We start from the raw sequence: 15671 nt of genomic DNA on the forward strand, positions 1-15671 counted from the left end.
ATCTTTAATGGATTTAATACTTCCTACTTTGCATACTAGTCATGAACAAGTGTTAGGGCAATATTTGATTATGGCTAATCAAATGTCTGGAGATGTTGCTTATGAAGTTATTGTAACATCAAATGTCTGGAGATGTTGCTTATGAAGTTATTGTAACATCAAATGTCTGGAGATGTTGGTTATGAAGTTATTGTAACATCAAATGTCTGGAGATGTTGCTTATGAAGTTATTGTAACATCAAATGTCTGGAGATGTTGGTTATGAAGTTATTGTAACATCAAATGTCTGGAGATGTTGGTTATGATGTTATTGTAATATAAAATCCCTTATGCAACACGAATGGCTAAACATGTTTAGGCGCATGCTAAACCAATCGCCTTTTTAGAGGAGCATAGATATTTGTAAGTCCAGTAACTTTAAAACGAGAACAGGAAAAATTGAGTAATGCTCACTTACTTGATAACTCCCACTCTCAAATTTGGTAACATGCACATTTTGACCTCAATATTGATTTGGATCAAAATATGAAATAAAAGGTGCACAAGAAAGATTCTTGGAAAGTTTCATTCAATTCCATTCAGTGGTGTAGATATAGTAACAGATTAGAGATGGGTACACTTATCTCCATATTCAGAAAGAACTAAAACCATGTTTTGCTAGTTTTTTTAGCATGTGAAACCCCAAATTGATTTTGATCAGAATCTAAAATAGGAAGTGGACAATGGAAGCAGGGCAAAGTGGGGGGTATAATGATGAAAACAAGGAAACATTTTCTACGAAAAAATTATAAAATACCTAGGAGCATTTTTAAGTTACAAGTATCATTGGCTTGTTTTGTAAATTGCTAGAGAAAGTTTAGTCTGTTGGAAAATTTGACGTACTGTTCAGTGCAAGTCAAACCCCTTCAGTTTCTGAGCTTGATCTTTATTCAACTAATTTGGGCATTTATTTGTGAAACAGGAAATCTCACTAATGATGGTTTTGACATTAATCACTTGTTACAAGTTTAAAAAGGATGGACAAAAAGTGCATTTGTTAGTGGAGGACTACTGAAGAACATATCAACTAAATAAATTGAGCAGGGCCAAAATTAGAGATACACTGTAATTCTTTTTGGATCCAAAAATTAGGAAATTAGAAATTTTTTAACCTAAAAAGTGATATAATAATACAAAATTCTATGAAAATGACAGCCTTCCACCCCTCTAAGTAAGAGCTTTCTATAACTGTAGCAATTTGAGAAGCAACACTTTGAAAGAATAGAAAATCCCTTCTATTGCTGCCTACAAAATATACATGTGACATTTATTGAGGAAAAGTGAAAATTTGAATGTAAAACAGTAACCTAATGAAACACAATATCAATCTTCACAATATTCATTCAGTTTTACTTGTATAACATTATGAAATATATAAATATTTCAACATTTTTTTTTGTGATGCAAAGGTTCAAAATCAGGAGTTATCAGGAGTTTCTCTGGAAAATTCAAGAAAAAATCAGGAATTGCTCAAAATCAGGAAAAATCAAGACTCGCTTGACAGACTGACACAAATACTATATTCACTTCTCACAGGAAACTGGAAAAATCTCAAAAACCTCTCGAGTTCTACATAGAAAATCATACCAATATTTTAATTTGTCCTTCAATATGGTACAATAACCTTGAGTAAACAATGTGCTGAATCAGCAAGTTACAACAGCATAAAAGTGTATCAATATAATACAATACACTTCATAAGATGTCAATTCTATGTGATGTATGAAAAACACATTGATTTTTACCATTCTAAAATCAGATTAGTTTGATGGTAGACTAAATCATACTTGATGTGAAATTGTTGTGAAGGTAATGAAGTCATGAAATGAATTAAATGTAAGACTTTGTAAGAATCAGGCAAAATGGGAAAAATCAGAAACATGCATGTCAAAACCCCAGCAATCCGACAGTTTAATATCACTCAAGGATGCTTTATTTGTTTGAAAAGACCATTACTTGATCTCAGCATCAGTGGCTTTCCTCAGAAATTATTCAATTGATTCTTATAAAAATGAGGTTTCTGAAAGTAATCTGCCCTTGAAATGTTCATTTTCTGTGCATTTCAATTATATAGTAACTCAATGGTCCAGCATAATATGGAAAATCTTGTCTGTTTTCCTTTATTCCGATGGTGTAAATAGTCAAATTACACTATCAAAAGGATGGGTTTTTCATACCATGTTTCACCGACTACCTGATTCTTACAGGGACTGACACTTAAGCACCTTCAGACAAGTACTGCTGCTCTGATTGCTTAATTGATAAGAAACAATTTTGTGCTGGAGAAAACATTTGAGATATTGCATAATATTGGTAATGGTTTTCTATAATTATGAAGTTGGTGGTATAATGCATTATTGCTTTCTGGATCATTAGATGCCATTGTCCACAGAAAAAAGATTGACTTCTATTTGTCAATATATCCACTAAAAGAACTTCACTCAACAAGGAATACAGTATGCTGCTAATATTATTGCACATAATTACCTGTTTATGTGTATATTGAAGTCGCTTTGGCAAAAGGCGAGAGGCAGACTGAGCATACATTCCTTAAAAAATTGTAAAAAAAAAAATTGGGGGAGGGGCACAAAATCTTTATTTTTTTAAAATGTATTTCATTCAACAAAGACTCTCTCTCACTTAAAATTGTGGTTGAACTCCCACCTCTTACAATATAATAGAAAATATTTAAACAGTCAAAACAAATCACATGTACAAGTATATTTAAAACTAAAACCATTGAATTGTTTGGTTTTTTTTCAACAATGGTACAATATACAATGCTGCTTCTACATTTCGTGTTAGCTCCCAAATATTATTTGTATTGAATAATTGAAGCATTTACAAATCCTATTTCTAAAAGCTTTTAAATACAAAATGGAAATAATTACATTGATGAAAGGTGTTTAATATACAATGACTTCTGTCATTGGGAAGGTCATATCTGATCAATATTCATCAGAATCTACAATTCTATTCCAGGCTTCTCAGAGTAATCCTCTTAATACATACGAAACTTAGTAAATTAAGAACTAAAAGGAAGTAAAGAACTGAAGTGAAGAACTCATGTGAAGAATGTAAATTATATCTGCTGACTGATATAACAATGCTAGAATTTGATTGCTAGAAGGGTTGCGTGTTATTTTGACCTAAGGATATCCCAACTCATTTAAGGAGCTAGACCTAGGGTAAGGGACATAACTCATGAAATCAGTGATATGTTTGTATCATCATCAATTTCCCCACAGCCTCAAAAGCTTTCATTTGAAACAGAATAAAATCAACCCAAGTTACTTAGATGCTTACAGGAGATTGATGAAAAATGCTGAAAACAAACATTCCAGTGATTTTCAAGAGTTGTGTCCTTACCCTAGGTCTACCTCCTTAATATCAGATAGGAAGTTTGTGCCCAAAGAAACTGGAAATAAGAAAAATAAAATCATTCTGCTAATAAATTTCTTAAAACATCTAGGACTAGATTTTCATGTGAAAGAATTAAGAAGAACAGCAAGGCCACTTATTTTTCATGAATTATTTTTTTCCTCTCCCATTGAATACCATGAGATTTCTGCTTTTGAAGAAACCTCGTCACTTATGTCTCACTTAACTCCATCCACCTCGATCTTAAACTGAAAAATTCTACTGTACATTAATGACTACAACTGCTTAGATTGGGTCTAATTAATATAAAATCTTTATTCTTACGTGGATTTAAAAATTCTTTATTGGAAACTTGCATCAGATAAAGTAGGTCCTTGAAATACACAGGAAAATATTGTTCACATGAAATTCACATGATTTTTTTAAAAGTAGAATTCAGTTATAAATTCTATGTCAAAAGTTCAAATCAATTCAAAGTGAACTCTCACTAAATTAATTTGCTCAATTCACATGAAGGTCATGGCAATGTCATGTGAAAATCATGTGTGATAATATTACCAGTGTACAAAGGTTAAAAAACAATTAAGCATCAATTTTGGGACCAACAAGAATGTCAGGTTTAACAGAATTTAGGGTTACTCATGTGTCTATTCATACAGGTTTCATATTACAGTTTGTTTAATCATAGTTTCATGATGTAAAACATTATGAGGAATATTTTTCTCAAATACCAAGACAACATACAATTCACAGTTACCACCCAAAATCTTGTCAGCTTCGTAATCATACTTCACTTAATAATAAGATTAATAACTGCCCTGAAGTTGACAATACCGGCCAAGGCCATATTAAAAGTTCATCTTAAAATATGATAATGAATGACATCGTCCAAACAATTTAAAGGGCCATTCTGTGTAAGAATCAGGCAATGAGTGGTACATAATTTTTCTAAATTTAGTTTTTTTGCCTCCAATATATTCAATACATCTAGAAAACAACATAAAAACCATTTTAATTTATCCTGAAGCATCTTTGCTGTAGATATATTTGACTGCTTATGTAAGGAAACTAGAAAAAATTTCCCACAATTTTTTCATTTTAATTGTACATCGATTAAATTTGACCAATCAATATCTTAAAAAGGCAAACTTTACCAACACTGATGTTTTTATGGAGGTTATGAAGTTATGATACTTGGATAATGCAAGAAAATCTCTGCATTTTTTCCTTCATGTGTCAGACCTTATACATATTTTGCCTGATTCTTAGATAAAGAAGTACTTAAATAATTTGAATTCAGCTATAACTAGTACAAGTATTACAAGTAATTCAATCCAAACTAAAAATGACTTTTTCCATTTCTTTAACCATCATCCATATCCATAACAAAATCATTCATTCAGGGCATGTTCTATGCTAATTTAAACTTCTAAGTATCACAATTGTAACTGTATCGCATGCAGGCTAGCCACAGTTTAAAACCAGCTAATATACACTACATGACCTTAATGCACTTAAATTTTGATTCACGTCTGATGAAGTAAACCTGTCTAAACCAAACCCTGAATAAATCAAAAACCTGTCTAAACTGAACCCTGAATAATTCAAAAACCTGTCTAAACTAGCTTTTATTTAAAGTCCCTTTATATTAGCCTAAATGTATTTGTATTTTAAACCTGAAAATCCTAATACTTGTCTTAACAAAACAAACTCTATAGTCCAATAGCAGTTCAGTTAAGACAGATTTCACTATACAATACCATTAAGTTATTCTAATATTTGTAATGTATAGAATAATTACTTGAGCTCTTTGGAGTAAAGCTCGTGGGGAATACCAGTAATGACTCCAGCCCCATCCCCAGTATCATTGTCACATCCACAGGCCCCTCTGTGCTCCATACGCTGCAACATAATCTGGGCATCTCGTAAGATCTGAAAAGGAAAAGTTCAAAAGTAAAACAATGTTCCTCAAGCAGCACTTAACAAAGATATAATAACATGAAGGCCTGCAAATACACTGTCCAGCTTACCACAATGAAAGTGACTGAGAAGTGTTTAGGCTTTTCTTAACAGCTACACTGTACATCTACAAATGTATGTAATCTTTAATTTTCAATTTAGGCCAAGTAAAGCTAGAACAGTCTACAAACTTCTCCAGCCTTTTATTGTACAAGTCTGCATTTGTACAAATATTAGAAATGTTATTTCAATAAGTTCAACATTAACAACAGTTTTGCATTTATGGGGTATCAACATGATCTCTAAACTCATTGCTGAGAGGAAAGCCAGCTGGACCCAGATGAAAAATGATTGAAATGATGTAGGTGTCTGGAAACCTTGAAGTTGACATATAAGAAGACTAAATCTACACCTGTGATGATCTTTTGAGTTAAAATCCTGCTTTTTAACCATTCTGAATTCTCTTTGGCTTAAATTATTTTTTTTTGTAAATTTTGAGAATAATTTACCTTTTAATTCTGAACTTCCAACGTATTTGGTTCTAATGCTGTTGATGAAACAAATGTACAGCATACCAAAATTTGCAATATCAAGCATGAAATTTGAAAATCTTTTCACAGGAAAAATAAGGAGCTAAGTGAATATGAACAATATTTAGATTTTTCTTTCATATCACAGGGTTTAGTGTCTGACCAGTTGCTGTTTACATAAACATTAATACATGTAGTACACATGACCTGTTTTTTTTAATAATAGGCCTCAAGGTACATGTACTCAATGCTATCAATAGAACAGGTACATGTATACCATAGTAAGCTAGTACATAAAAATAACCAGTCAACTTTTGACCTTTCGCAGAATATGTAAAGTCTGTACAGCTGAGTCTTACTGAACCAATATACGAGGTAGCACTTATCTAAAACTCTTTATATAAATAAAGATTAATTAAATTGAAGGACTAAATTTTGTAAAATATATCTCATGTTGGTGCCAAACACTACCTGATATTTAAAAATTTCCCCATCATACTAACTGGCAATATTTCAATTCCTTGTATTTTTTGTTATTGATTGAGATATTGGTCAGATACTGGTAATCGTAGAGGTTAAAACCTAAGAATCGGTCAAGAAGGGTCACCACTGTTTCATAAGCTTAATTGGATTTTATTATGTTCTAGGAGGAATGGTTTATATATTGGTGTTAGCATACAATAAAAACCTTACTGAAAGATATAATATATATTTGATTAATTTAAATCAAAGCTTTAGAAATTTTCTGCTTTCCATTAGAATGTACATGTAAAAGCACAAAATTAAACTTCCCAAAACAGGAATCAACTGCACCATCTCTAAAATTTAAAGTACCATTCTGTGTAAGAATCAGGCAATGTGGGGCACTCAATTTTCATAATTTGGTCTTTTGACATATTAAATACATTGAAATAACAAACAAAAGGCTATTTAAATGTATCCTAATGCATATGTGACATAATTTTTTTTGTTTGCTTACATACATATACATAATGTAGGGTGAAAGTGTGGGAAAATTTGTCCACCATTTTTTCATAGTGCTTTGACCTATTAATATCATAAAAAGGCAAACTTGACACTTTGATGGTTATTTCTGGAGATTATGAGGTAAAGATATTTGGATAATGCAATCAAATTGGCTTTTGTCCTTCATAAGCAGCACCTTATACACATTATGCCTGATTCTTAGGCAGAGAAATACTTAACTTCTTATCTACATTTAAATCAATGCTTTAGAAATTTTCTGCTTTCCATTAGAATGTACATGTAAAAGCACAAAATTAAACTTCCCAAAACATGTAGCAAGAACCTATTGAAATTTACTGAACATTGAAGAAGATAAAACATACTGATATACATGTACCTTTCTATTTAAAAAAAAAAAAAACAACATGAAAATCAGCATGGACCCCAAAGAATTTCTTCAAGACATTGCGTATTTTCATGGACTGGTATATGACTACACTCGTTGAAGACCTTTTGATGTTCTCTGAAGGTACCGGTATTTATTTTGTATTTAGCTGCATTGTTGCGTTTCACCATATCTGCTCTTTTTTTTTATTTGCACACACAATTCTGTTGAGGATGACTGTCTATCATTTCTTGATGGATAGATGATATGCATGCACACTGTAACTATATATGTACAGTTTAATATGAACTGACTGATCTATATTTCATGTCTTCCAGAACCAGAACAAGATGGAAAGGCTATGAATACAAATTTAAGAACCAAAACCACAACATCCTCCACCTGACATACATGACCAGCTGAACCTAAACATACCAACAAGGTTACATACAAATACATGTAGTACCTTTGCCTTCTATTGATATTTAGACAGGTGAGATAGCAATTATTACTGTAGAGGTTAAAACCAAATCCTATCTTCCAGAATTCACAGAATAGAATGTTATAGAGATTATTAAAGAAGCGATTGCAAGAATGTTCATTATAATGAGTACAATAATTATGTAATGATGAAGATCAGCAAGTTGAAAATAATGAACGCAAAACCATGATATTATCAAAGATGTTTCTGTTCGTCAAAGTTCCAAAGTACATACATGAACAAATCCTCACTAGCTATCAAAATGTTCACCAAAACACATAAAGCATATTCTTTCTTTAAAAGATAACTGTAAGAGAAGGGTTCCATTGCATAAAATGATAACCTAATTACTGAGTTGATAAAGTGTGACAGCTTTTTGTATTGTAGGTATGCCAATATAATTCATATCAGCAATCTGTTGGCATTCCACTCATCGAACTCAGTTACAAACAAATCTTATACAATTTATACACACGTACTGTACAAAATGTATATGTACTTCTGTATTCTCTAATGCATTTAATCTTTACAACAATGTGTATTCAATGTGCATACTTCTGCATGTTCCACATAATGATTGATGTCTTTTATGCACATGATGTGCAGTAAACAACTAGTACATGTACTTGATGAATCTAGGTCTTTCAACAACAAACAATTTGAACAGAGCATATGATAAAGAATAGTCTTAGCAAGAGAATGAAGTATATGAGACTTCACAAAAAAAAAAAAAAAAAAAAATTAAGTGAAAACAAAGCAGAAAAGAAACAACAATCCACCATATTTTACAGTGAAAAAACAAAAAAACAAAAAACAAAAACTACCTTTAAGAGGAAATTAAGGCAGTCAGTTGGACTTTGATGGATAGTGAGAAATAAGCCAGATTCTTCCTTCAACTGGCCCCTAAAACAATATATACACTTAAACACATGTACCAACCATTTTGACTAAATGGGCATCCCACCATCCTAATCATATAAATGATACACAAGATTAAAATTATAGTTTATATGTTCTTGACTTGGGACAGGTACAATACATGCAACAAAAATGTACATGTACAATGTAAAAGTGAAATGTACATGCACAATATATGTCCCTCCATTATTTAACTTAAAAAATCAATAGAACCTTATTTATATGTATGATACATTTTAATGTGTATCTAAATTAGTCGCTTCTACACGTCCAAGTAAATTTCATAATAACTAAATGAAATAATTAGTACATGTTAACTGTTCTACAGTATTTACAAATGTACATTTGTACATGTAGAAGCAATTTTAAACTTGGAACAATGGAACAGGATAGAAATAAAACAATATGTACCAGGAGAATGACAGAAGACCTTGACACCACAAGCCACCAAAATATTTTGTGATACAACACATGACTCTCTAGATTGTGTCCTGCTGCTGTATGTACATGTACATGTACAGATACTTGTGAAAAAAAAATAGAAACAACATGTTTGTCAAAAGGAAGGGTTATTCTTTGGTATGACCTGATATTCAAGAAAAAACATCAATCTTCCCAATCTACAGGCAAAACTTTGAGATAGAGAAAAATAATAAAAAAAAGAAATATCAAAGGATGAAGAGACAGATACAAGTTCCACAAAAGCCTTTACTTAATCAATGTAGCAACCATTCAATGAATCAAAGGAGAAGAAAAAAAATTTCTATCACCATTATCAAATTATCATCAATAAGATTAAAAATAGAAATGTTAAGTAACATCAAACGAAACCTTTGGAGGGTAAAACACTTAATACAAATACACATGGACCTGTTTCAATCATCTCTACTGACAACTTTTATTGACTATAGTATTCAACTGTTTTATTCTAAATGAAACAATGGTCCACTGGGAAATGTTATATCACAACAAATTATTTCTCAAGTCAGACAGCAAAGTTCTAACTACATGTAAGTTTACAGACAGAAACTTATTGATAGAATTTGTATCTCTTTTCTAAGTTTACTTTGAGACTTGACACAAGGATGCCTGATCTTGTTTTTCTAATCTGATATTTCATTATTAATGACTGCTGCTAATCAATTAGATATTGATTTCATATTATACAGAAAGCCTTGCTCTATTGTTAAGGGCCTGCTCTGTTAGAACTCAAAATAGCATCGTACCATCAAAATAAGAAATCATGAGTTTCGTAACAAGTACAAAATTACAGTGATAATTTTTTGAAAACATGTAAACGTATGTCATCTGTACAGATTATACCATTTTAAGTTTCAACCTTTGAACCAATTTCCCATAAGAATTATTATTTCTACAAACAATATGTGTAGAAGTACTGTGCAAAGTTTAATGTGGTTTATATTTTTTGAGTTAAGATTAGACAGAGTAGGAAGCACTAAGTGTGAAGGACTAAGTAGTGCAGCTTTTACCTTTGGTGACCCATGTAAAAAATGTACATTTACATGTAAACAAGAGAATTTTTCTGTGTTTCAAAAGGAATTGTGAAAAAAATCATCATTTCTAAATTTTTGAATTCGGGCTATAATGATACACCTACCTCTTAATAGGATATGTACCATGATACAAAAATGAGGATACAATAAATTTTGATACGATACACATCAGTATTATTGCTAGATATTTTCTTCAATTTGGAATAAAAAATTTTCAAAAGATTTGAAAATGATTAATTTTGTAGTAGCCTGGTTTCATTCTTAAGAGTCTGTAACTTTTATCTTAAACATCAATGGAGTTTTCCTATCCTATTGAAATTTCTATGGACTGATCTGCACTGCCTACATTTTCTAACAACATGCTGCCTGTGTTCAGCCCTCATTACTGAGTATACAGTTAGTGTTCACAAGGTGCTTTATTGTTCATGTACATTTTGTAGCTAAATCTAAGATCCATTTTTTGTATGAGCTTACTCTTTTTTTAAACAGAATTGTTTTCAAGAAGTACTGGTACATGTATGTGCGTTCTTGACGCTTTTTTGGTTGCTGTTGTGTAAGGATTGTTGTCTCTTTTAAACTGTCCCTGTTTCTGCTTTCTTTTTCTACTAAAACACAATCACATTACCAGCCAAGTGACAAAAAAACAAACAAAAACAAAAACAACTCTGATACATGTACCACAGGAAAGTGATTTGTTGCTATTACATGTATAAGTTTTGTAGGATACATTTAAGGTGCTTGAAATACTGTGTATCTTATCAACAGAGTGCCCTAAAATATAAAATGCATGTTCTTACACCTGACTTTAGGTCCAGGTTCAGGTTCAGGTTACATACATAAGGCATGTAAATGTGCTTACCTTGTGTGACTTGACTCCATCGATGCTGACAACATATCCTACTCCACATGCATCACTTTCATACTCAGGGTTGTATAATCCCTGGGCTTGGGGAATTCCAGGGACATCCCCAGGTACAGATGGCATCCTTTACTTTCTAATAAGTAATTCAAGTTGTCCTCCTTATCTAAAATAATTCAAATATAAAAGATATAAATGAACATGTATATGTAATGCCAAGTACATACATTTGTATAAACATGTAAATTAGTACCCAGGGACCATCTTAGACCCAAAATTCTGGGAGACTTCACTTCTTCCTCTGAGAAAAATAGGGAGAAGTTTCAAGTCTCAAGGAGACTTCTCAGTGTGCACAAGTTTCATTAGTTATTAAATTTTGAATGATGTTATCATTTACATGTAATGACATTCCTTTTTTGAACAACTTCCTCTTTCTAAGACTATGCAAAAAGACAAAAAGGTATAAGATCATTAACTAATGTATTTGGTATTGATATTACGGTATGGTAAGTTATTTTTCCAAAATAGCTATATGTGTTAGGGTGTTTAAGGTGAGTTTCAGTGTAGTTAGGTGTAAAAAACAAAGCAGTTTATTTTTGGCCTAAAATACATGTACATGTACTGAACCACAAGACAACAATGTAATTACTTCCTGTTATTTTCATAGGCTGTAAAAAAATAAGATAAACTTTTATGTCAAGAAAAATATGGCAATTCATGCCACTTTAAAATGTGTTACATGTACATATATGAATGGCATTTAAAGTTAGTCTGGTTATCAAAGTTGACCTTGTGATTCCTCAGAATTCTTACATGTTGTTAGTCAAGCATCATATGGTGTTGTAAGATCAAACTACTGATAAATTTTATTGTTTATTGTACTATAAAAACATTTAAAGAATATGTGACAAGTGTCATGTAACATGGTATACATGGGGCTAAATACATATTTTGTATTCCTAAATGTGTACATGTGCTCAAACATGTAAAAATCATTAAAATTACCACAAGAGCTATTTCATAACCCACAGACACATTTAGTACTTTATAATCTATCACAACCAAAGTCAAGGATCATTTTGCATGCATAGTACATATGTATATTGTTTTATATTAGTAGGGCTCATATGTACATGTATGATGCCAATTGATAAGAAATATGTATATGTATACAATGTAAGACCATGATATTTAAGCCAAAAAACAGCGAAGATAAAACCAGCATCCCCCTACAGCTAAGGTGATAAATAACTGCCCAACAACCTTATACATGCATGTTTATATACATACATTGTACATGTACAATGTACATTCTGTGCACAACCACAAGTGGGAAACAATGACTTAGTAAGCAGGACTGCAGTTCATTTTAAGCATTGACCGGTTTGCAAAACAACAGGAAATGCATCAATTATTCACTATCTTAAAATATCTGTCATAACATTTGTATCTGTACATTGGACTTTTTAAAGTTATCTCCCCTTGACTGCTGATGAAAATGAGAACATCACTAATAGTTCTGTAACGCAATATTCTATATGTTAGAGCACTTCAATATATTTTAAGACTCGTGACACTTTAAAATGGCACTTATACAATACCAATGAAATGACTTTTGGGCAAAAATGTTGCAAATATTTGCCGAAGTTGCATAAAACATATATTGGCTCAAATGTCTCGCATGTCATTTTCACGACGGTTCCAATATTCACATGGTTCCAAAGCAAAGCATTCTGCAAACAGAAATTAAACAAAATAAATAATACTTACGTTCACTTAAAATAATCTCAGTTGAATTTATCCTGTAGATATGAATATCTTTCCGTCCAACTTAGAATTAGCCGGTTTTTTCCAACACAGAAAGACACTACACGTGAAGACAGCGTGGTACAGCAGCAAAGCGAATTTTGATTGGCTTCCCGAATTTTTACAGTTGGGAGAATTCGATTGTTTACAAACATTGTAAGTCATGAATGAAATTTTACTATGACTGACCTACATATTGGATATAGGTGACAAGAAGTGGAAAAATTATCTACAAACGTATTCATGATGTGCAGGGTGATTTATATATAACACTTGTAAAATGGACAGGACGATAAAAAAAAAAAAAAAAATAGAATTTTAACATGGTGCTATTTTTATAATCTAAGACAATCTGTTTCATAGACGCGTCAAAAGGAGACAACATGATAATTGTTAAAAGTAAAAAAAAAAAAAACAAACAAACAAACAAACAAACAAACGAACGAACAAAAAACTAACAAAAATCTAAAAGCAAACAAATAACAAAAAAACAAAAACAAACTGGCCAGTATAATTTATGTCACCATTACTTTCTCATTATGTCAATATTGAACCACCATGATATTATGGATATTAACACACAATTTGTTAAGAACTTGCTGCGTATAATTACAGGTCTATAAATAGGGTACATGGTTATTTAATTCCAGCTACATATAAGTCTATACTGAAAGTTGGTAAAATACATATAATTATCGTGCAGGAAGATTTGTATGCACCGTGATGGAAAATTTGGGATAAGTATTCACTCCGACTCCAACTTTGCGCGTTGAAAAAAATTAATGTTTTCTTCTATTTCTTCTGTAATATGCAGTTTTCCCCTATATTATAGTAATTATCCAAAAAAAGAAAATATAAACGCCATAATTGATCAGATATTTTGGTTGCATCATTATCTTAATTATGAATGCATAATATATGAGATTTACAGTATCGGTATACTGTTAAAGACAATTCTGTTTGATAATGAGACCAGTTTTATAGGGGTAAAGGTAATATTTTTAACATTTAAAAAAAAATTCTTAGTTTTTTTCGTGGTTTATTTATGTAGAAAATTAAATTATCTATCGAATGATACCATATTTGAGACGTTTTAGTTCGGGAATAAATTGTAGAGTTCATGCGACTTTTTACGGGAAAATAAAAAAATCTTTTTTTTTGCCTTTTATGATAAATTCTGAAATCGAAAATCGCCACAAGTAATCAAAAGAACCCCAGAAGTATTAATTACTAAACAAATACTAACCTGAAAATATATAATAGGCCATACTTTACTGAAGCATTAAGCGATTTTGTGGTGGGGGTAGGGTTATTTTTTTCATTTTACATCAAACGCCTTATCGGTATCATTGTAAAGCGCCGACTTTGGGCTACACACTGATACCTATATGTATTTAGTTTCTTCACAAATGCTACCCAGCGAAGATATAGACCTTCGAACAGCTGAGTCACAAAAATATTAGCTTTTTGACTGAGTAGTATACAAATATAGGCTATTACTGCAAAATGAATCCGGGAACATTCTTTGGCGACATGTTTCGGTAATAGGAGGTATAAAGGTACCTGAAAATCACCATGAAGTTGACGAGTTGGGGTGTGCACGGTGGATCGACCCTCCCAGCCCATTGACTAATGCTTATGTCGGAAATAGACATTGCACAATTATGTGATAACCGGTGACAATATTTGGCTTTGAAAAAAAAAAAGACAATTTAATGGTCTCAACACCTGTTAGTTGGAGAAGACATGCATGGTATTTCTGTTTTAGTATAATTACACATTAAGAATATAACCTTTGCGTCCTATACCATTAATGTCTTTTAATGTATTAAGTTATTTGACGTCACACTTACAAACAAACGGGCGTTTTACATCTGAACAACTTTTGAAAATTACAAATGCTGCTCTAACTTTCATGGAATTCCTAGTTCTAAACAAATTATAAATCCGGAGATTTCTATATAATCAATCGAAACTTTCTAGCATGGGACCGGTCTATTGTTTTTCTTCGTGTTCGTTAGTGGCCCCATTTGTTTTTATGTTCAACATTTTTCTCATATTTGTCAATTAACCCAAAAAGCTGCTTACCTCAGTTGTTTAATGAGATTATATTATTTTTGAAAGTTATTACGATTCATCAGTTGTTTTTCCCTGCTTTCTTGAGGTAACTTCCGAATCTTTTTTTTCTGTGAACACTTACTAAATTTCATTGTAGATTCAGAGAAGTACCAGTCATATTTTTTCTCAGAATTTCTGATTTTCTCCCCACCTTGTGAGCAGTAATTAGTGGTTAATCATAATCAGATGTAATTGATTACATTTTCATTGGTAATCGAATGCATTAGTAATCGATTACTGAATGAAAGGTCGTGTAATCATGATTACTTTTCTATTTCATTGCAAAAGAGATTGTGCTGTAAAATAGATTAAGGAAGATTTCTTCTCTTTTCCAATTATTTAATAAACATGACACTGCGCCATGCATAGACGGAATAGAAACTTTAAAATACTGGAATAAAACAATGACAAATTTTCAGTTCTAACTGAATTCTCTAAAACTTTTTAAGCTATACTAGCAACTCCAGCTCCTGGTGAAAGACAGTTCAGTTTATACAGGGTACAATTATATTTTTTCATACATGTATGTACTAAAAAATCAGAAATTAATTCAGAAATTGTTTTTAGTTTCAATATGTGGGGATAAAGATGACATATGGAAGATAACTCTTCACCAGACCACATGCTCAAACATAAGAACTGACAATTGATGAAGTTTGAGAATATTCAGAAATGCTAGTGAAGTCAGGAAATCTTTTGACACTTTCATTGAGCT

General features: G+C 31.6%; 1 protein-coding gene across 1 annotated transcript in view; it reads right to left on the reverse strand.

The window, feature by feature from the left end:
* LOC148613604 (uncharacterized) overlaps window positions 1-12962 on the reverse strand; it is a 54425-nt gene extending 41463 nt beyond the window's left edge. The window contains exons 1-3 of the mRNA XM_088587046.1: window positions 12803-12962; window positions 11033-11198; window positions 5222-5352 (exon numbers count right to left, since the gene is read on the reverse strand). Coding sequence (XP_088443172.1) covers window positions 5222-5352; window positions 11033-11158 — 257 coding nt within the window. The 5' untranslated portion in view covers window positions 11159-11198; window positions 12803-12962. The remainder of the gene's footprint in view (window positions 1-5221; window positions 5353-11032; window positions 11199-12802) is intronic.
* Between the last annotated feature and the right edge of the window lie 2709 nt (window positions 12963-15671).

The sequence above is a fragment of the Perna viridis genome, chromosome 6 (assembly GCF_037379345.1).
Source record: "Perna viridis isolate PV_CMFRI_1.1 ecotype Kerala chromosome 6, ASM3737934v1, whole genome shotgun sequence".
Lineage (NCBI taxonomy): Eukaryota > Metazoa > Mollusca > Bivalvia > Mytilida > Mytilidae > Perna > Perna viridis.